General features: G+C 33.5%; 2 protein-coding genes across 2 annotated transcripts in view; both read left to right on the top strand.

Moving 5' to 3' along the window:
• S6KL (ribosomal protein S6 kinase like) overlaps positions 1-22,179 on the top strand; it is a 159,573-nt gene that overhangs the window by 6,881 nt on the left and 130,513 nt on the right. Inside the window, exons 3-7 of the mRNA XM_074171364.1 lie at positions 2,715-2,943; positions 4,819-4,942; positions 4,996-5,103; positions 7,386-7,544; positions 16,977-17,065. Coding sequence (XP_074027465.1) covers positions 2,715-2,943; positions 4,819-4,942; positions 4,996-5,103; positions 7,386-7,544; positions 16,977-17,065 — 709 coding nt within the window. The remainder of the gene's footprint in view (positions 1-2,714; positions 2,944-4,818; positions 4,943-4,995; positions 5,104-7,385; positions 7,545-16,976; positions 17,066-22,179) is intronic.
• Atg101 (autophagy-related protein 101) lies at positions 7,551-12,928 on the top strand. The gene has a single exon (XM_023172003.2). It carries the CDS (start codon positions 7,779-7,781, stop codon positions 8,436-8,438), a length of 660 nt encoding a protein of 219 aa, XP_023027771.1. The 5' UTR covers positions 7,551-7,778; the 3' UTR covers positions 8,439-12,928.

The following is a 22,179-nucleotide window of genomic DNA, read 5'->3' as shown; positions in this document are numbered from 1 at the left end:
TGGAAAAACTTTTCGTAAATAATTTCTGAAACATTTTTTGGGATTTCTTTGTTCAGAAGGGTAATAATAGTGTAATAGAGGAATAAATACTTTCACAGGTGAAAACAGTTTGGCTTAAAACCATTCAGTAAAATTCTTTTAATTTTATTTCTGAAATACGGCCTGCTGTCAAATAGAATAATCAAGGAAATGAATAATTTAAATATACGAACAGAAATGCTAGGTTATTTGGATTTCTTCTTCTTCATTTTTATACAAAAAATGTGAGAATTTACCAAAGAAAGGAAGGAAGCAATTGAGTTTCAAATAAAATCTTTACAAAGATGTGTAGATGCTGCAAAGAAGTAACTTTCAGACACAAACTGTAAGGAAAAACCACCTCAAAACCGCTCATTTCATATAAACATTGAATTAGACTAAAGAAAAATACTTTTAAAACAACTACTTATATGAACCGTGTCATATTGTCATATTCTATTTTGTGTCTGAAAGCTACTTCTTTGCCTGAGCCGCACACTTTTGTAAAGAGTTGATTTTGGAATCAATTTTATTTTGTATAAAGATGGGGAAGTGGAAAGCCAAATTTTTTCTTTCCTAAAAATAGTCTATCTTGATGCGCGTTTCGCTAACCAAGTTAACATCATCAGAAGATGACTAAAATTAAATCCTACGACGAAATTAAATATTTCATATAAATCTGGTCAAAAACTCCCCTTTGATGACGATGGTCATCAAATGAAGGTAATCTGATGAATTTTTAGCATTATATAGTTTTGTTATTGTATTTCTGTACCTGTTTATATATGGATGGCTGCCTGTTATAATGACTGATATTCATCTCGTTTCTACAAGTAATTATTGCTTTAAAGAGTGAACAGTGGACTGTGTGGTATGAGAAATTTGTCGCTGTCCATGGATATCTTTCCACATTTTACTATCTCTAAACTTTCGAAGGCATCAAAAAACAGTTTGTTATATAAGGTCTCAACAATTTCAAGCATCCCTCACTTTTTTGTGACCGTTTTTAAAAGCATGTTGAGCAACATTAGACTTCTGGTCTGTAAAACTGAATATCAAATAACTATTACAGTTCGCTTAGTGTATGAGCAGTTTTGAAGCTATCTTCAAGGTTTAATTTTCAAAAAATAATGAAATACCAAAAATCTCACTGCCTAAGACGGTTTCAGAAGTGAGAGCTACAACCAAGAAGTGTAAAAACCTGATCACATCGACTTCGGGCAGAACTTTGCAAGTATCTAATACAAAAAATATAGGTTCTGTTAAAAATCCACAAGCCAGGGAAGTCGGTGCGACCAATTGTAACAGCCATAGATTCCTCGACTCACCAAATGGCTAACAAAACAGTTCAAAACCTTATCAATTCCGCAACTCAGTTTGAGTGTCGTAAATTCACAAAAAAATCATCAAAAATCAAAGATGTAAGGTCGCGAGATGGTAAGATCCTATTATCTTTGATAGACGAAGATAAGTTTATTTAATCACATTAACTACAAAATGTACAATAGTGAGTAGTCAAACTGACAAATAAGAAAAACGATAGTTACAGTTTATCTAAAATAGTTATTTCTGAAATTCAAAAACAAAAACTAACATATTGAAAGATTACTCTCTCACAATTCAAATACTCTTTGATGGAGTAGAAACAGTGCCTGAATAGTGAGTGCTTGAAATGGTTATAAGTCGAACCATTTTGAATTTGGAGCCGATAGATCTAGTCGACAAAATTGAGGCCTCAGTTTTGCACCTTTTCGAGTTGGGTGATTATGAAAGTCAGCATTCGTGAGGTACTTAGTAGTATTTTTGTCTATTTCTAAAATGCTGTGATAGAATGTTGAGTTCTTGAAATAAAGGGCGATCGTTTTCTCTGCAAGAAACATTCGTTATGCCCTGGATTGTTTTTTTTGCATACGAAAGGCTTCAATTGCATGAGAAGACTGACCCCATAAAAGTATGACATATGTTGTGTGGCTGTTTAAAAGAGAAAAGCACATCTGTACTTTGACTAAGACTCATTTTCAGCTGTCTTAGTAGGAACAATTGGGTAGAAAGTTTTTTGTACAGACCAGCAATATGTGCTCCCAAATTTAACATGTCATCAATTTCAAAACCCAATAAATCTACTTGTTGCAGTGTTGTTACTTGTCGATTTGATGATAATAAAATTTTCAGTGTCTTATTCCTGTTTAGTTTGAGATGATTTGAAGTAAACCAAGTTTCAGCATTATTATAACATTTGAGTCTGCTTCAACCGTTGATATATCATCTGCATAGCAAAAATATAAGCTTGGAAGTAAGAATTTTAAAAATGCCAATAAAATATACCACAAAAACAGTTGGTCCCCCCAGTATGGAACCTTGTGATACACCATGCGAAATGGATCTACATGTGCTAGAGTTTCCAGATGTATAAACAACTTGCTTTCTTCCACATAAGTAGATTTTCATTAGCTCTAAAGCTCTGCCTCGTATCCCATAATATTCGAGTTTACCTAGTAAGAGCTCATGATTTACACAAAAGAGTTACTTAAATCACATAAAGTTAGGTTAGGTTAGGCCCTTTTCTATATTCTCTATTATTGTATCAGCTATAGCCATCACAGCTTGGGTTGCCGATTTGTTAAGACTTACCATCTCCTGAATCATCAGGAGATTACTATCATTTCAATAATTGTCAACCAACTTTTGTATTTCAGGTGGAAAGAATCAACTTTAACACTTCCCTACGAATCCAGTAAGACCGCTTGGCCCGTAACTCAGTTGGAGTCATTTTTCTTGCCAGAATTTCCAGTGACTGCTTCTCAAAACGAAAAAAAATTCAATATAGTACAAGAAATCAGCAAGGGAGCCTTCGGGAAAGTATACAAAGTTGAAGACTTGGAATCTGGACGAACATTTGCTCTCAAAGTTCTTTCTAAGTCGAAGGTAAGATTGAAAGTTACCATGTTCACCAGTAACGATGAAAGGGGTGTTATGGAATTACTTTAAATAATTATTATTTCAAGTTATGAAGTAGAAGAAAATAATTGGTAGTTGGGTTATTATTATTGTTTCACAGAGGTGTGAAAAATAATTTTGTGCAAAGCAAAATTGACAATATTCTTGATTTGAGAAGCAAAACAGTTTCAATTCTGGGAAAGCTTTTTATATACTATGGAAGGAAAAACATTTTTTTCATATAATATAAATATTATGGAACATTTTTATAGCCCATTGAAAGTTTCTGCGGCAAAGAGTGAACATATTCACTATATTTTAGCAAATAAAGAAGACACAGTCGAAGAATTTCAATCTTTCCCTTTATCTACGTCTATCTGGAGTAGATTTTTTATAGTATGATGGTGCTGCAAAGTAAGCCACTTTGTCATGATTAAACCGTCTTTTTTTCTCTTACTGTTTATGTGATCTTATACAAGGTATTCTACAATGTTTTTCACAGGCAATATCTTCGTTATTTGAAAAAACAAGATGATCAAACTAGATAAAAAGGCGTATTACAAACAAAGTCGCTACCATCTTCAAGAACATAACCGTAACTTTTTTCCTTTCAAAATTTTTAAAGATAAATATGCCAATTGACTTTTTTTCCCCAATTCAGGGATTCTTACAGAAATCTCAGGCCTTCTCCTTTTTACAAAATTTCATGTGGTTATGAAAAAGACTAATAATTCTAACTCACATTAAAAGTAAATAGACAGGCTAAGGGGAAAAAACCCAATAATGGAGTGGTTACACAAAAGCGAGGTTGAAAAAACTATATAGGAAGACATTCATGCGTAATGAATATGTCGACAACTTGTTTATTTATGGAGTATGTCTGGAAAATTCTCTTCAGGCAGCAACGATTGAATCGAAGGCATTTCCCTGATAGGGAGCCACACAAGTTCCAAAACTTTTGTCAAAGTAACATTAAAATTAGGAACAGGTAAATTGTAATTTTATCCTGATTCGCAACCGAACACGGTTATTAGACTTATCTCATGTCATGTAAATGATTCGAAGAGATCAATAAATCTATCTATCTATCTATCTACATCTAGAAATCATAAGATGCTATCCACTGATGTTTGTGAAACGTTGAGAAACTCACTTAAATGAGTTCAATTGTCAAAAATCCACAAAAATGGTAAATATGGGGGTAGGCAGTTTATTAGTTCACAATTAGTTCACAATAATTGAAAAAAGTTTTCAATTAAAATATATAATAATATTAGCCTATCGTCTGACACTATCGGCGATTCGGCAACGGTTGTAGTGAAAGCCTACACATCATAAAATTATATAAAAGTTGTAAATATAACCTATTTTTTGGACAATTGTGCATCAATCAGTTTTCCCGATTGATTGTTATTTTGAGGTGGTATACACCAACCTGGCAGGACTTATACTAAAGAACCTATAATTTTTTTTGTCATACAAAAACGCAACACGTGTTTCGCTATACAATAGCATCTTCAAGCATGTCTTAACTAACTGTCTTTACATACTTTATCCTTGTTATGCCACTCTTTACATGTTTTGTTTCAATATATTATATCTTAGATCTAATAAAAACAGATATTAGAAAAATCATGGACCTCGGCAAATTTCTGAAATTTCAACAATGTATTATGCATATTTGTGCATAAATCAAGATAAAGGAATATTTCACAAATTTTCACAGTTGGAATTGTAAAATTTAGTGCAATTAATGTAATTTTTGTCTAGATTTCAAACCCTCTTTGTTTGTTTGAATGTTGAAGGGAAAGAACACCACTGCTTAAAAATGATTACAAGAATGCACTTTTTTTTTCATTTTAGATTATAAAAGAGAATTCGGTTCAACAAGTTAAGGACGAGGTTCATATTCAAAGAATTTGCGGTCACCATCCATTCATAGTGAACTGTCCCGCTCAGTGGCAAAGCAGAAGGCGGTTATATATTGGTAAGTCTGCCAAACATAGTAACTTCTTATATTTTACGATCTTTATGTTTCAGTTTCTGATTTCATTGGAGGAGGGGAATTATTTGATCTGCTCAGAACTTATATCACTTTTCCCATTGCTCTGGTACAACTTTATGTTGCTCAGATAGCTCTTGCTCTAGGTGAGTAAGGGTGTATTTTTATCTTGTTTGACTGATGAGCTATTCATTTTGTAGAAATTCATATTGAATATAGGACAAAGAAAATAACTTTTGTCTGATTTCTATAGTTTTTTATTTTTTATTTTTATTATTAACTTTGCTTGTATTTGTCTTAGAAATATGAAATACTACAGACAAGTTGTAGGATATCTTGGCAAATTTAATTTCTTGCTTATTTCTTATTCATTATTGTGTCTCTCATGTTGAAGAAACTGTAACTTTTGGATTAGATGATGACTCCGTCAAGATCTATTCCCTCTCACAGATCATATATATGATTTGTTGATCATTTACAACTATCCTGTATTGTATTAGTTTGAGAATGTCCTTATTGGACGAAACTGCAGTAATGTTAGTTACAAATACAAGTGGTATATATTCTATATTCTTGTTTATTGGCCTCGTTCAAGCCGAAACTAGTACCATGGTACAGCACTGATACTCTGGTTCTCCTCAAATTTATATTCAAATCAAACAATTGCATTGAAACTTAACAAACCTTATCACCGTTTATAATTTTATGTAGAAGTCACCCGACCATCGTATAAATCATTTAAAAACTAGTTAAAAAACGACTACTTGGATTCATAAATAAGCATAACATCATCAGTGAAAATCAATTCGGCTTCCAGAATAATAAAAATATGCACGATGCTACTTTCTCATTTCTGAATAAAGTTTATTTTGAGATAAATGTCGGTGAAAAGACTGCCGCAGTATTTTGTGACCTGTCAAAGGCATTTGACTGCGTCGATCACAAAATACTGCTGAGAAAGCTCCAACATTATGGATGCAGAGGAGTAACTCACAAATGGTTTGATTCCTACTTAATGGGACGAACGCAAATTGTCAAAACAACTCAACTTTCAAAAAAAAGGGAAATTATTTCTGGAGTTCCACAAGGTTCTGTGTTAGGTCCCATTCTTTTCTCATATATTAATAACCTCGCCAAGCTTAATATTTCTGGGAAGTTCATCTTATTTGCAGATGACACTACTATACTTTGGAATAGTAAAAACACCTGTGAGTTGAAACTTGCTGACTTGAAAAAAGTCAATGATTGGTGTGATTCAAACATTTTATATTTCAACTTAACTAAAACAAATTTATTATCATTTAGATGCTCAATCGACGAACTTTTTTTTGAAGACAGATCACTGGAATCTAAAAAAACACTGAATTTCTAGGAGTGTTCATTGATCGAATTTAAAAGTTTTGGATCATGTTAAACAACTCGCTAGAAAAGTCTCTTTTGGCTGTTATGCTGTGCTGGGATTCAGCACTGCAAAGATGGCGTACTATGCACTCATAGATTCTCACTTACGCTACGGAATACCGTTTTGGGGAGCACGCAGTCCAACTGTATTCAAAAGTATACTAATTTAACAGAAAAGGACAATAAGGTATATAGGAAACCTTAAACCAAGAGACTCCTGTAGAATCGTCTTCAAAAAACATAATATTCTAACGGTAACTGCATTATTTATACTGGAATCTGTGTGTTTAATAAATAAGCATATATTAAATTTTGCTGCATCCTCTTCCCATTATAGCAACCGAAACTGCAGACACACTCTGAAACTCACTGTGCCAACTAAAAACATTACCAAAGACTCCATATTTTACAACGGTGGAAAAATGTACAATCATTACTTATGGACATAAGATCTGCCAATATAAATGACTTCCAATTCAAAAAGTTAGTGAAACAATTTCTATCTGATAGACCCTATTATACTTTGGTTGAATATTTTAACGATAGCTTTTAAATGACTTACGCATATTTTTTATCTTTACTTATTAAGGAGCTCTTAAGTTGTTACTTTTTATGTCTACTCTTTTATAAACTTGACTTTTACTCTTTTATATATACATATCTTTTATATCCTCCATTTTAACATAGTTTGAACCCATGCACCATTTTTATTTTTATTTCATTTGGTATGTATTGCATTTTTTTAAGTATTTACTACCCAAGCTTTGTCTACAAGATTATGTCTTATGATAAAAAAGTATATTATTATTATTATAGATTTAAAAGCAGCAGAATATTGGAGTACTCGTACTCGGTTGAAAACATCTGTTTGAAAGTAGTTTTTATACACTATTAGATTTTTTTAATATTACATAAGTGATCTTCTCATGCTATTCCCTCTTTTTTATTGACAACGACAATATACATCTGTATATTGTCGTTGTTGATTTTTTTAATTATTATTAAAACGATTTTTCTTCATTTCCAGATTTTCTACACAACGCTGGTGTAATCTACCGTGATCTCAAGCCTGAAAATATTCTTCTGGACGAGGAAGGCAATATCCAATTGATCGATTTTGGTCTGTCGAAGTGGTTGTCTTATGGGAGCACAACTAGAACAATCTGCGGAACACTTCGTTACATGGGTATGATCTAGCCCATCATCTTAAAGAAAAGAAATCGATTTAGCAAAAGACACTTTAGTGTTTAAATTTGAACTGTCGAGTGATACATTTTCACCAAAAATTGAATCGCACGATTTTTTATATTATTATCCAGAGCTGTGATTTTATTGTGATATCACGAAGAATAAGTTTCCTGAACTTTTTTTATCTTGTTTAATATTTTTGATGTGTATAATTTTTTTTTAATAAGCAAAAATGAACGCCAAATCTCAAGTTTTCGAATTAGCAGTCGAAAGCAGACAGGCCAACGAGGCTGTATTGAGTTTGTTCCATACAATTCTTTTTCATAGAACCTTAGGTAAATTTTCTTACAGCGCTAACGAGAGTTTCGCTATAGGAACTGTTGGTTATACAGATGTAGATTGTGAAGACATCGACTTAACTTACGTTTGCTGCGATTCCCCGAGCTTGGATAAAGTTCTAAGGAGGGAAGTGAAGTCATTCTCGGAACAACTGCAAAGAAATCAGGCGAATAGAGTAGGTCAGATCAGCTTGGAGTTTTTCCAGAAAAGACCCGGCAGATGGATGTTTCCGGCGGAATGTATACCTTGGGAGGTTTGGACGGTATATCTGGAGTTGATACCGCTGAATACTGTGGAACAGCAGCAAATGTTGAGGGAGAAAGTTGGTGAAGTACTTGCTGAAAAAATTTTTCACATTACAGAAGTTATGAACAGACAAAATGAATATTTGCCAAAAATGCCCAATATGACCGAGGTAGATTTGATTTTTGATACCTCTTACCGGGATGTACAGCCATATTTATTCAATTTGAAACATTCAGTATCTGGCCCGTCCAGCGGCATTACTGTGAAGTCCACTATGAAGAAATTAATTAAAGAATCATTTTTATAATTGGCCGACTAAAAATGGACTGCAGGGTGTTGTTAAAACACAGAGAATTAATGAGTGTTTTCCAAGTGCTAAATTTCCTTTTGGAAAATTTAAATTATCGAATCGTCTTTCAAGTTATTTCCAATGGAGCATAAGGAATAATTAAATCTTATATTTAGTGTAGTTTTTTGCTTAAATAGTCGGTAATTAGTTTTTGTATTGGTACACAGAACCTTTTAATCTGTTATGACACAAGATGAAGTTATAATGATTTCAGATAACATGAAGTTTCACTGGTGTAAACTGGTATCACATATTCAAGTGATATGTTTTTTTGCCACAGCGTGTCAAAAATTCAATCTTTAAGCCCAGATAAACGAGCCCGATGAACAATTTTCATTTTTGATTTTCATAAAATCATTACTTCTAAAAATTTGCGAGAAAATTTTTTTCAGAAAATGAGTAATAGTAATTCCAATGCCAGGAATCGCAAGGTGAAAAGTGAAATTTCGTAAGAAATAATCTATCCGAAACAACTACATACTTTTAAATATATGAACATTGAATTACAGAAATCACTTTTCCTATTCAGTTTTATACGCCAACAGTAACAGCTAATATGAACAGAAACTGTAGACGAACAGAAACTGTAGATATATGAAAGAGCACTGGCATAAAATTTCACTGTTCCAACAAACTTCCAACCTCCAGGTGTACTTCGAAATTTCACGTGAAACTCAACTTCAACTCTTGCTCAGCACCTTTTTTTATAACTTTCAAAAACCAAGCACCCAATCTTTGTAAAAATTCATGTCACGTGAAAAAACTCTCTCTTGTCACACTGATAGTCCTTAAAGAACATTCGCACGGTTAGTTAGGCTGGGATTGAATTGACTAACCATATGAATGAATACTAACCATATGAATTTTCACTTCAATATTGTTTAATGAGCGCCCACAAAAGTTTTTTATTTATCTCTACTTTGAGGTTTTACATCTGTAGATACTTTTAGACGATGAAAGTTTGCTCCTTCAACATTTTAAAAGAAATATTTTGAACTACATTCAGACAAATTGTATGTAACTTGTCATATCTTCAAATGGAATTCTTAAACTAAAGTTAATACTATCGATAATTATGAAACAACTCTGTACAGTTTTTGTGACTGCTTTGGTTATACAATTTTATTGCTTTTTTACAGTTTTTAATGTTAGATTGGATTTTGGACGATATTCGATGGGCTTAAAAACTCGGCAAGTTTGATTTTTTGTTCTAATCCAACTGGTTGAAATTATACTTATTGGAGTTCAAGAAAAATGGTTCAATTTGTTTGTTCATTTAATATGTTTCAAGAGCACCTGACAATGTACAATATTTTTCAAGTTACCAGTATATTTTCTCATGCCTCCTGCAATCTTTCTGGCAACGTCTAAAGTGAACAAATAGTTTTAACATTTTGACATCAATAATATGACTCCAGCTGTTTGAACAATTTAAGATTGCACAGACCTATGAAAGTTTAAGAATAGTTGAAATCAGAGTCTAAAGAAATCTCCTCAAATACTTTTGATGGGCTGAACTGAAATCTGACTTCAGAATTGTTCCACTACTTCAGGATTGAGCGAAAAGTACACAAGATTTTTTGTTATATTCAAGTAATTTTTTCACATGAAACTCTGTAAAGCATTCGAAAGTTTGACTTTCTCCTTGCCATTTTTGAAGTTTTCCTGTTTTTTTGGGAGGGAATATGGTCAATTGAAATTCAGCCATTTTCTTTCATTGCGATATTCATAAAATCTTGAATCGATCAATCCCCAAAACCCTAAACCTCATCATAGAATCTTGATCCCCAAACTTCATGACGTGAAAACTCAAAATTCATTACGCCAACAAATGTTTGACGAGATCTTTCAACTGACAAAACTTTTTTGTTAATAAGCTAATTGTAATAAATGAAACACTGAATAATAATCCATTTTTGAGATTTCAAACACACAGACAAAAATTCTATTGCGTTAATGCCAAGACCCCCGATAATATGGGACAAACCGGAAGAACTTTTTTCAAAAGAATGAGAGAACATATAAGTAGTGTTTTGAATGGAAATTCCAACTTGACAATTGTAAACCATCTTTGACAGAGGGGCACGATTATGACGTATTATGGGAAAGTATAGTCAGGTTTCTGGTTCCTGAAATTTGTTGACCTGTGATGGAATCCACCAAAATATATTAAATTGAAAACACCTACAGAGGTCCTTCAGATATCGTAAAAAAAATGAATGAAAAATCAGTATAGGTTCTATTCGAGCTAGAGCGTCTGCAAAAAAAGGAATGTTATCGCTTATCCAACTGTAAGAGAGTTACTATTTGGGATGACTCTGTATTTAAAAAAAAATGTAAATACGAAAACACTCATTCATTTCCTGTACCCTTTACGTCCTATCAGTGTTCTTTTTGTGGATCGTCAATTACAGATATTAAGTCCACTTGTTTTTTCTCAGGTAGCGTTTCAAAGAACGATAATTTATGAGTTTAGTTGATTGAAGGATGATCATTACTTTTGTGTGATTTGAAATACTGTATTATGAAAAATATAGCGGCATTGAAATTTTGTCTACTTATTCGAAGAACTAGTTTCTCCAAAAGAGATTGCTTTGATTATTTGTTTGTGAAAAACTGTCATTGTGTTGACATGTTCTATTCCAAAGTACTTCATAGTAATGGGTTATCACCAAGGTGTATATAGTAGTTATAGAGGTTTACTTTGAAAAAATGAATTTGTAGTTTTTGATACAGGACCATATAAAGATGAGATGAGAAAGAATTTTGTTTTAAATTTTAATTTCTCTTCGAACTCATGAATCATAATTTAAACTTGGAGTGAAAAGAAAGACTAGTCGTTACTTCGGTGTTTTGACATCTTTTCTCTCTATTTTTTGTTCGGTTATGCTTTATTTTTCAGAAAACAGGATTGTTTCTTTGGCTTAATTTGGTTTTTAACAGCAGAATATAAAAAAAAAAAATGAATATCAAATGGTACACTTGTAATGATATTGGGCACGACAATCAATAATGGAAAGATTCATTTGATTAGTATGGCCTGATGGATAGTCCACTTGATCTTTGGAGATTTGCGGTATTGAACCACATTTGGGTTTTTTTATTTGGTTGCAAATGTATTTTTGAATGACATAGGGAGATAGTGTGAAGCTTTTACGGTCATGTTCCATGATATTGTCTTTTCTTGGGATTGTCGACAGTCCTTTATGCCGGGAAAGAATGTTGGGAAACAAACCAGAGAAATGACAATAAATATAGGTGATAAGTAAGTTTGAATATTTTTTCTAATTTGGTTGTATTTTTTTTTAAATAGACGTTTAATTCGAAAACTTGAATTTTTAATATAAACACATACACTAAACCAGTTGTATAGTATAAATAATTCTATCATATTTACACAGAATTGATTCCCCCATTATGGTGCACTAGTTTTTTTTAATCTTTACTATCACACTCATGTTCAGCCAATGTAATCATTTAATTCACTTTATCGTTTTGAAATTTTTCTGTTGTGAATCCCTGACTGGATATATTTCTGCCATGATAACAAAATAAAGTGTTCAGTTTGTATTAGAAATATAAAAAATGTGCCTTATATATCCTTTTGGGGAATTCATTATTACTAATATGCTAGTAGTTTTGAGGAAAAAATGTTTTTGGTCGTGATATATAATTAGATTAGAAAAAATAGATAAGTGTAATCGTCTTTTTGTGGCATGATACTAGAGGGTTATACAAAGGCTAATGAAAGATACAACTACCCAAAATGTATTCACTTGAAAAATATATTTCAAGGAGTAGGTGAGCTTCAATTTTTTCTGATATACTGAAACCCATGCATTATTTTCCAGACCCAATGGCAGGCAGTAAAAGTTCACCAATTTCAAATAGTTTAAATAAATTATATTTTATATACATAAAATATGTGAGGTTTAGCAAGACAGCTAAAATATGCAAGGTCTGGCAAGACGGCTACAGTATTGACAGGTTGTAGAAAATGTTTTAGAGTTCGTAAGTTTCTGCAAGAAAGTAGGGTTTGAACTTTGCAACTTTTTCAGGAAAGTTTGAGGTAGAATATTATTTTTCTTAGTGAGAATACGAATACAAAAAATAAGTTTGTATATTGTTCAAGTACCCTATATGTTTGGGTGCTAATAGTTTCATTTTGTTTTTTTTATAGTAGAATGTGAATATAAATTGCAATTTTAACACTTGTTGCACTGTGTATAATATATTGGAAAAAGCTAATATTGACAGTCGTCTACTGTCAAATGTATATAATTAATATTTAAGGCAAGGACAGGTTTGGGAGAAAATGAAGATGATGAATACTTTCTTACTCAAGATTTTCTTATGTTTTGAAATACTGGTAATGATAAGAAATCTTTGTAAATATATGTAAATAGCTACATGTTGTGATCATAATAGAATAAAAATAATTTATTTTGTTCAGTTTTTCAGTTCAAAAATTTATTCTTTATAATTTTAGTCATATATGATGAGTAGTTGCTGTCAAGGATTGAATTTTTGGTGAAAATTGTAGTAACGTTCACATGTACATAACGAAGAATTTTTTGCTAAATCGACAGAATTCAGAAGTATTTCCGAATTCACAAAATTTATTGTATCAGAGTATTATCTTGAATGATAATTTCATCACGGAAAAATTAATTGAAGTCATAATTATCCTTGCAATTTTCACTGAACTTCATTTTGATTCAATAGTTCTAAGAATTGACAGCATTGTAAATTTACTAATTGAATATTCTTGTGGGCTTGAAGTTTAAAAGTCGGTGACATAGGAACGTTACTTAATGGAAATACAGTGCATTTCTTTAATGCCCCCCCCCTTTATTTTTTGAACGGGTCAACTCAAAAAATTGAAATTTGGGGTAATGAAATTAATGCATGAATACTTTATTTTGAAGTGAAATTGACAGATGAAACTTTCAAGATGGCGACTGGGCGCTATCTGGGAAAAAAAATTAAATGGAAAGGGGGGTCTTGTGACACATATTTTTGAAGATCCTGACAAATGCTTCACGACCCTAGAATATAATGTCAATATCTTCAACTACTACAAAATGGCGAAACTTTTAATAATTGCCTGAATACATTGACATTTAACTACATAATACGAGGTAATAGGCTTGAGGTCAGTTCAGAAGATGTTCGAAATGGTTGCCTTGAACTTCTTGACATATGAACAGCTTATCCGATATTTCACGCCGAACATTTTCGAACACATTAACGTCAATATCTCCACAAATATTTATTATTTTCTTTTGCTTCAAATAGCCCCATAAAAAAAGTCCAAAGGTGTCAAATTTGGCGAGCGGGCTGGCCATTCTGTAGGACCTCAACGGCCAGTCCAACGACCGAGAAAAGTATCCAAATAGTTTCTTACTTGTCTGGAGTAATGTGGTGGTGCTCCATCTTGTTGGAATACAATATCCATATCGAATTCATTAGGATTCGGCTTCGACGATTTCAGTCGAGAGGTACAACAGAAGTTTCCGGCATATTCAAATACAGTTCGCCTGTTGAATTTTGATCAATAAATAGAGGTCCTACAATATGGTTTTCCAATATTCCAACCCAAGCGTTAATTTTTTCTGGATATTGGGTATGTATTTTCCGGAAAACGTGAGGGTTGGTGTCACTTCAATAACGGCAATTTTGTCTGTGAACATTGCCGTTTAATTAAAATGTACATTCGTCACTGAAACAAATATTATGGAGATAGGTAGGATGCCTTGCAATGGTTTCTGTCATGATTTCACAGAATTCCATTCTTCGATCAGGGTCATCTTCAGTTAATTGGTGTACCATTTTAATTTTATATGGATGATACCTATTCCTCTTCAAAAGTCTCAACACAGTAGAAGGAGACACCCCACAAACATTCGCGACGGAATAAGTAGACTGTTCAGGATTTACTATCATCTCACCAATTATTTGCACTTGCTCTTCTTCCAGAATGGACGAATGACCTGGGGGCTTTTTGTTTAAACTCCTAGACTGGTCGTCGACTAATTAATACTTCAAGTCCAATATCTTACCGATCAATGTACTTTCACAAAATATACATAACCTATGGTAATGTTCTGACCATTTTTAGTGTCCGTAAGAGTACTGTCAAGTTGATGTAATCTCAGTATTAAATCGAAATTTTTTAACCATATCAAAATGAATGTGACGACTGTTTTGAGGAGAGATACTTAACTTCCTACACAGTAGGATTTGGTAAATGCCTACTGGAAAACAACTACTTCCCTAGCTAATACCATGATGAACAATGAAATATACCCTAAAGACATTTGTGCAAGTTTCCTTGCAAGAGATATTCTTTTTGGAAAGAAACATTTTGGCTTTCTACTTCCCTAAACGAAAGAAGATTTAATCTCCAGCGATTCAAATCCATTGTGAATCGTTACTTTCGCACAGGCACCGCTCTGAGAGCGCCTTGAGGATTTTCCTGTAGTGCTTGTGTTTTGTGTTTGAAAAAATGGAATTGTATTCAAAATAAACTCTATACAAAGATGTGTAGATCATGCATACTTTCCGATACAAACTGTAAGGAAAAACCCTTTCGAAATAACTACTTTCATATAAACATTGAACTACATGAAAGAAATAATCGAATCTGGATTGCTAAACAATAGAGTATATGAAAGAGGTAAAATTTCACTAACGTGGAACACTTGTCAACCTCAATGGCGGACATCAATGTTTCGGAATATGAGACTTGTTTCATTGCCTCTTCAGGACCATAGCACCGATCCCGATAACATTACTATAAAGCACTCCGTTCATAAAATTACGAACTTATGTAAAACTCCAAATGTCAGTCACCCTCTCTCCATAACAACCCACATGTCAAACATTTTAAATGGAACTAATCGTCGAGTAACTCTTGATTTCAACCATCCCTTAGAAAAAATGTCACTGGAGTTAAATCGGGAGATCTGACTGCCCATCCTATTGAACCACCATTTTCAATCCATCAACTCACCGGTACTACTCACTGTGGAGGAGCCCCATCATGCCGAAAAACTACCCTATATCGTAATAGAAGATCTGATTGGATGGCTTTGTTGATGTTTGACATAACTTTATTATTCAGCGAATTGAAATATCCTTCACCATTTAGGTTTGCTTTTGAAAAATATAGTTCTATATTATGGTTTCCCAAACTTCTTGCACAAACAATTGGTTTTCGGGGATATTGTGTTGAAACCATTTGTAGATTTCACTCCTGATGCTTGGGACGATTCAGTCAAAAACTAACGTGCGCTGGAACCGCAGCATTAATGCTTTTGTAATTGACTATTCCTGAACGATCATGTTGTCTGTCATTAACATGACTGGTTTCCATGAATTTGCGTAACAATTCTAATACAAACTTATGTGTTACATTTCTGCCCAGATGATTCTTGCCAAAAGCACGAGCAGTTAGAATAATGAGATAATAATAATAATCAGTCCTTGAGGGTGGTGGAAGAGTACACGCATGCTATCGGTATGAAATTCGGGATAGACAAATGTGCAATGGTCCATCTCAAAAGAGGACGATGCGTGGATTACGGAGAGGATGTGCAGCTCGTAGATGGAAGCATCCTACACCATCTGGATGCCGGGAGAGACATATACTCACCTCGGGGTGGAACAACGCCACTCACAAGAGGTAACAGCAGTGAAAAACTCTCCGCGGCAAGTATCAGCACAAACTTCGACAGATCTGGTAATCGGAACTGTCGGGGAAGAACAAAGTTGCTGCAACAAATATGCTTGCCGTTCCAATCTTTTCCAATCGTTTGGAGTCTATAGGAATCTATAGGAGTTTGCATTTCAAATCGTTCGTTTCACGGTTGTACTTCCCCCGACAACAGGGAGGGCGTGGACTTTTGAGTTTGGAGTGTCTACATGACCTAATGGTACTGGTTAGTTTTGGCTTCAAAAGTTAAATTCATGAAGGGTTCCAGAATGGATCCCCGTTGTACCCCATCCTCAATATTTCCTTTAGTATTTAGACTTTTTCCAACTTTGACTACTTGCCTTCTCTTATATAAGTATGAGTTTAGTAAGGACACGGATATTCCTCCTATACCATATCTTGAGAGTTTGTCGAGCAAAAGATCATGGTTCAAAAGAAAGAGATCCTCATTTATTTCATTTTATATCAGTTTCTTCGATCACAATATGAGTACAACTCGTGAAAAGAAAACTATTATTTTTTAAGGCATAAAAGAGGTTGATCGGTCAGGTCCCGTAACTATCGAAAATCCCACCCTTCCAGGGTAGGGCATGGGGAGTATCTTCAACCATAACGTGGAGTACCTGATTATTGGAACCAAGAATCGTGTGCCCTGAGTGGACGCATTATGAAAAAAATATTACAGCAAACCAGTATCGTTTTGTTTGAATTATTATTCACTAGGAAACCGTCAACCACATTTAAAGGAACGTTAGCTTAGTGAATCTCATTTGTTCTAGCCCCAGAAATATTAGCCACAGAATCTTACGGACACGCAGTTGATTGGTGGAGTTTGGGGGTTATCGCCTGTGTTATGTTAACCAATAAGGTAAGTACAAATTGCATGCATGTAAAACAACAAAAATCAATCATTTTCATTACAGTTGAAAATATCTATTACAATTCATCGTATGTAATAATTCAAGATCATCGTTTTTGGTACTGAGAAAATATATTTAGTTCAGTTGTGAGATGAGAAATGAGAACAACATGTTTCCTAACGGCTTTTCTCAGATTGATATATCAAAAATAGTCACGAAGACTTGTAACTACTTCCGGTGTTTATTTACATTCATTACTCAGCAATGCCTTAAGTCGCGTTTACACGATGCCAGTTGAGGAGACAATTGACAGAGGACAGCTTACTGATATAAAATTATTGGCTACGTGTAAACACCTCTGGCCAACTGGCGTGACATTTGCCCTGCCAGTTGTCCGCTTTTCAATCTATTGTTGACAAATCAATTTGCAGGTAGTGGTTCCACTAGTTAATTACCGAAAAATCAATTAGGATAATTATCATTTAAGAAACAAAGTCCGCATCGGACCAAAAATCTTTAGGTATATAAGCAGCTAACCCTTGTATTTAGATTTAGTATCAATTTGCTTCTCCTGAAGATGCTAACCTTGTTAGCGAAACGCGCGTCGAGTGCAAAAATATCAGTTTGGTGTTAAGGTAATTGAACTCTAGAAAAAGTTTTCAAAAATCGGTTTGCAAAACCACTCACTACCTCCACGAACACACGGCACTGATAAAGAAATATTGTGAAACGGACAAAAAAATTAGTATTTAGCCAGTCCAGCTAGACGAGCCTTTACTCCTCAACTACATTTGATAGCACGTTTACTAACTATCTGGGCGACTAGGAGCCACAGGCAAAAAATGTTTATGACTGTACTCTTATTTTTATTGCTGTTCCAAGTGTTTTTGTGAAGTATACTTCAAAAAAAGTCTTATCTTGCCCAGTCAATTTTTATTTGTGAAATTATAAAACAACGATAAAAATAAAAACAACAATAAAAATTAATTGGCGCTCCGGGGCGACTTCATCGATTCCAGTGGCGCATTTGCTTTTTCAGCTGTAGGAAAACCCGGAAAAACCTGTATCACCAGAATGGAAATAGTGCTGAAGCTGCTGCCCTTATGTTCAATGATAATCATCCAGAAAAAAAAGTACGACACAAATACGTTTCGGAATTATTGAACAAATTTATGGAAACTGTTTTAAAAAACAATAAAAAGCATATTTATCCGTTCAGGAGTTATCAATGATGAAGCTATTTGTACTGCAGTTTTAGGACACGTTGGGCTAATGGAAACTTCGCAATCTCTTACTAAGTTATCTCGAGAATCAGGAATCAGTTGTAGAAATGCTTTCAGGATCCTTCATAAGTACAAATTTCATCCATATAAGATTAGACTAGTTCATGAATAGAACGAAGATTATTTCGATAGACGTATCGAGTTTTGTCTCACTGAATGGATCAACTTGCATCAGAATTTATTGTGTAAAATTTGTTTTTCGGATGAATGTATGTTTAGTTTTAATGGATAGGTGAATCGGCAAAATTATTGATATTGGATTGATACGAATCCTCATTTATATCGACAAGTTCATACCCAACAACCTCAAAAACGGAATGTTTGGGCAGGAATTTTAGGTGACCACATCATAGGACCTTTTTTTGTCGATGATAATTTGACTATTGATGAATATTCTGATATGTTGGAGAATCGAATAATACCGTGCATCAATAGGGTAATTGGGGAGGATATAAATCTATTCGAAAACGAAATAGTATTTCAGCAGGATGGTGCACCTCCTCATTATGCAGATCCAGTGCGACAATTTTTGGATGATCATTTTCCTGGTCGCTGGATTGGCAGAAGAGGTCCTACAGAATGGCCACCAAGGTCTCCGCATCTCACTCCGGTAGATTTATTTCTATGGGGTCATTTAAAGTCTAAAGTGTATGAGATAGAATCAACATTAGAAGAATTGAAAGAGAATATCATGAGGCATTGCAGGCAAATAACTCCAGAGATTATCAACCATGTGAGGGCGGCAATGGAAGCTCGTTTGTACCATTGTATGGAAGTTGGTGGAAACGTTTTTGAACATTTACTATAGAAAATTTTTTCTTATCATTGTCCAGTCATCAAATTTTGATTCAAGGATTAATAAAAATCTCTTTTTCTGATTCATTGTTTCAGATTTATCTCTAGAAGTAACATGTCAAAATGTGTCCCCGTGTATACTATTGTTGAGTTGTATTTTTATTTTTCCTTCAAATCATTGTTTCAAAAGTTTTCGACTCGAATAATTTGTAGCTCCCGAACCATATGTTATATACTTTGTTGAAATCTGCTCATCATGGAGCATCTGATAATGCGAAACAATATAGGGTGATCCATTAAAAAAAATTGGTGACGTGCCCTGGAAGTAACATCAAATGTGAATATGTCAAAATGTGTTCCCCTGTATACCATTGTTGACGTGTTTTTTTTTATTGTTTTTGAAAATCATTGTACCAAAAGTTATTCAGGGTGACTCGTTTTAAATGGAATACACTGTATATTTTATTTTAAAACGAATGGGCTTGAACAAGCCAAACTAAAAAGTGGAAAATATATAGTAGTTTGGAAAAACTAAAAAAACATGCTTTCATAGCAACACAAACTGAAACTAAAAAATAATTCGAAACTAATTTAAGATTGTGTTCAACATAGATAACTGATGACTTTGAATAAGTCTGAAATCAGAATAAATCTATTTACAAAAAAAATTATTTTGTTGTAAAATAGTGTGGGGTGCTAAATATCCATTGTTATAAATGCCCACTGACTATATGTGAAAGTTTTCTTTCCTTATACGAGGAATTGGGCAAATTTCGGATATGCACTTGGCTACCTCTTTCACAGGCAGATGGGGCGACGACAAACCTGTAGTTTGTTGTATGCTTCAGCTTAGTTCGAGGAATGATACTCTGACGGAATTCGATTTTCAATTATCGGAAATCATCGACTTTATGTTGATGATATACACTACCTTGCACTGACGAGTGGCCATACAGCCCGAAACCGGTCTGCAAGTGTGTTCCAATAATTGAAAATCTTTTGCGGCAGTTGTATCGCCAACAGCATATGCAGGAATAACTTCTGTGAAGAATCCTGCACTGACACCTGTCAGATATAATCCAACGCCCTTCGTGGTATTAGCCAGGGGAGTAGTTGTTTTCTGATAGGTGTCAGTCCATTAACTTCCTGTGTAGGGAGATGAGACTGGCCTGAACGAATTGTTCTTAGATAATTTGTTATAAATACTTTGTGAGGAGCTGTTTGCCAGATTAGCGCCATAATAAAAATACAGGGTTATTCAAATTCTTTTCTGTATATGGGGATCTGTGAACGATAAGAGATATAGTGTCGGTTGAATTATGGCAAAGTTGGTTATTTCAGAAACCTATTCAATGATGTAAAGAAATCGAATATAGCTCTTTTGGTTCTGGTGATATACAAGAAAAACAAAAAATCCCAAATTATTTTTTCGACTATATCTTCTTTATTCGCAGACATATTGAAAATCTGTCCTCATTTTGCTATCGGCACTTGATGTGGGCTCTCAGAATATATCAATGAATCTTTTATACAGGGTGTCATCTGACTTGGGCCACCCCCATCTTTGAATTTTTAAATACGGACCTGTATTTCTTGTTGAATAAAAACATAATAGCAACTTTCACGTCTCTCTATGTATCGTAGAGTTTTTCGAGATTTTTTTTCCATTTTTAGGTACCTATTCATATTTTTTCCATTGCTCTGAGCGTTTTCTACAATGAACTTCGAATAAGAAAACCTTTTACGATTATTTGAAACATATCTACATCAAAAATATATTATATGTGTTTTAATAAGCAGAAAAAGAAATTATAGCAATAATAACATATATAATTCAAATGAAAATTTAAATGAAGTAGTAATTTATATACACAAAAAAATTAATTGTGCAATAAATGTTCCAATTGGAGTCCTTTCATTTCGAGACAAATAATGGGACAATAAGATGGTCTGCAAAATGACCAGATCTTACTATTTTGGACTATTTTCTATGGGGGACATTGAAAAATAGGATTTACGCTGGCAGAGAGATAGTAAATGTGGAAGACTCGACATTGAGGATTTTGAATGATTTCGCAACAATGCTGCAAATAGGTGTATGAAGGGCAATAATTAATTTGAAAAACCGAGTTCAAAAATGTCTCGAAATGGAAGGACTCCAATTTGAACATTAATTGCGCCATTAATTTTTTTGTGTATATAAATTACATTTCAATTTTCATTACAATTATAGTGTTCGTTTCGGATGTTATTATTGCTATAATTTCTCTTTCTGCTTATTAAAACACATATAATATATTTTTTATGTAGATATGTTTCAGATATAATTATAAAAGGTTTTCCTATTCGAAGTTCATTGTAGAAAACGCTCAGAGCAATAAAAAAATATGAATAGGTACCCAAAAATGACAAAAAAAACTCTCGAAAAACTCTACGGTACATAGGGAGACGTGAAAGTTGCTATTGTGTTTTTATTCAACTCAGTCAACCAATTTCCAGGTCCGTAATTCAAAAGGAAATAATTCACACAATTATAATCAAATATTACCCAAACATCCCGAAATATAAAATTTAATTTAATTTCTCAGTATGAAGTGGACATCAACGATACAAAAAATACAACAAAAATACAGGTCCGTATTTAAAAATTCAAAGATGAGTTTCGCCCAAGCCAGATGACACCCTGTATAAAATATTCATGGACATATTCTGATAGCCCACATCAAGTGCCAGTAGCAAAATATGGAGAGGTTTTTAATATGTCTGCGAATAAAGAAGATATAGGCAAAAAAATAATTTGGGATTTTTTTGTTTTTCCTATATATCTCCAGAACCAAACGAGCTATATTCGATTTCTTTACATCATTGAATAGGTCTCTAAAATACACAACTTTGCCATAATTTAACCGATACTCGATCGCTTATCGTTTACGAGATCCCCATGTACAGAAACGAATTTGAATAGCCCTGTATAATTCAAAGCATCCCATGCTTTTTTATAACAAAATATTTTTTTTGTAAATAGATTTATTCTGATTTCGGAC

Source organism: Leptinotarsa decemlineata, unplaced genomic scaffold (genome assembly GCF_025532065.1).
Source record: "Leptinotarsa decemlineata unplaced genomic scaffold, Ldec_3_MD MMD2_tig00000010_RagTag_RagTag, whole genome shotgun sequence".
Taxonomy (NCBI): Eukaryota; Metazoa; Arthropoda; class Insecta; order Coleoptera; family Chrysomelidae; genus Leptinotarsa; species Leptinotarsa decemlineata.
The sequence above is the reverse complement of the archived record's forward strand: the minus strand, read 5'-3'. Positions and strand labels throughout refer to the sequence as shown.

Excerpts from the sequence above, each read along its gene's own strand:
- Atg101 (XM_023172003.2), top strand. The coding sequence starts at position 7,779 with ATGAACGCCAAATCTCAAGTTTTCGAATTAGCAGTCGAAAGCAGACAG.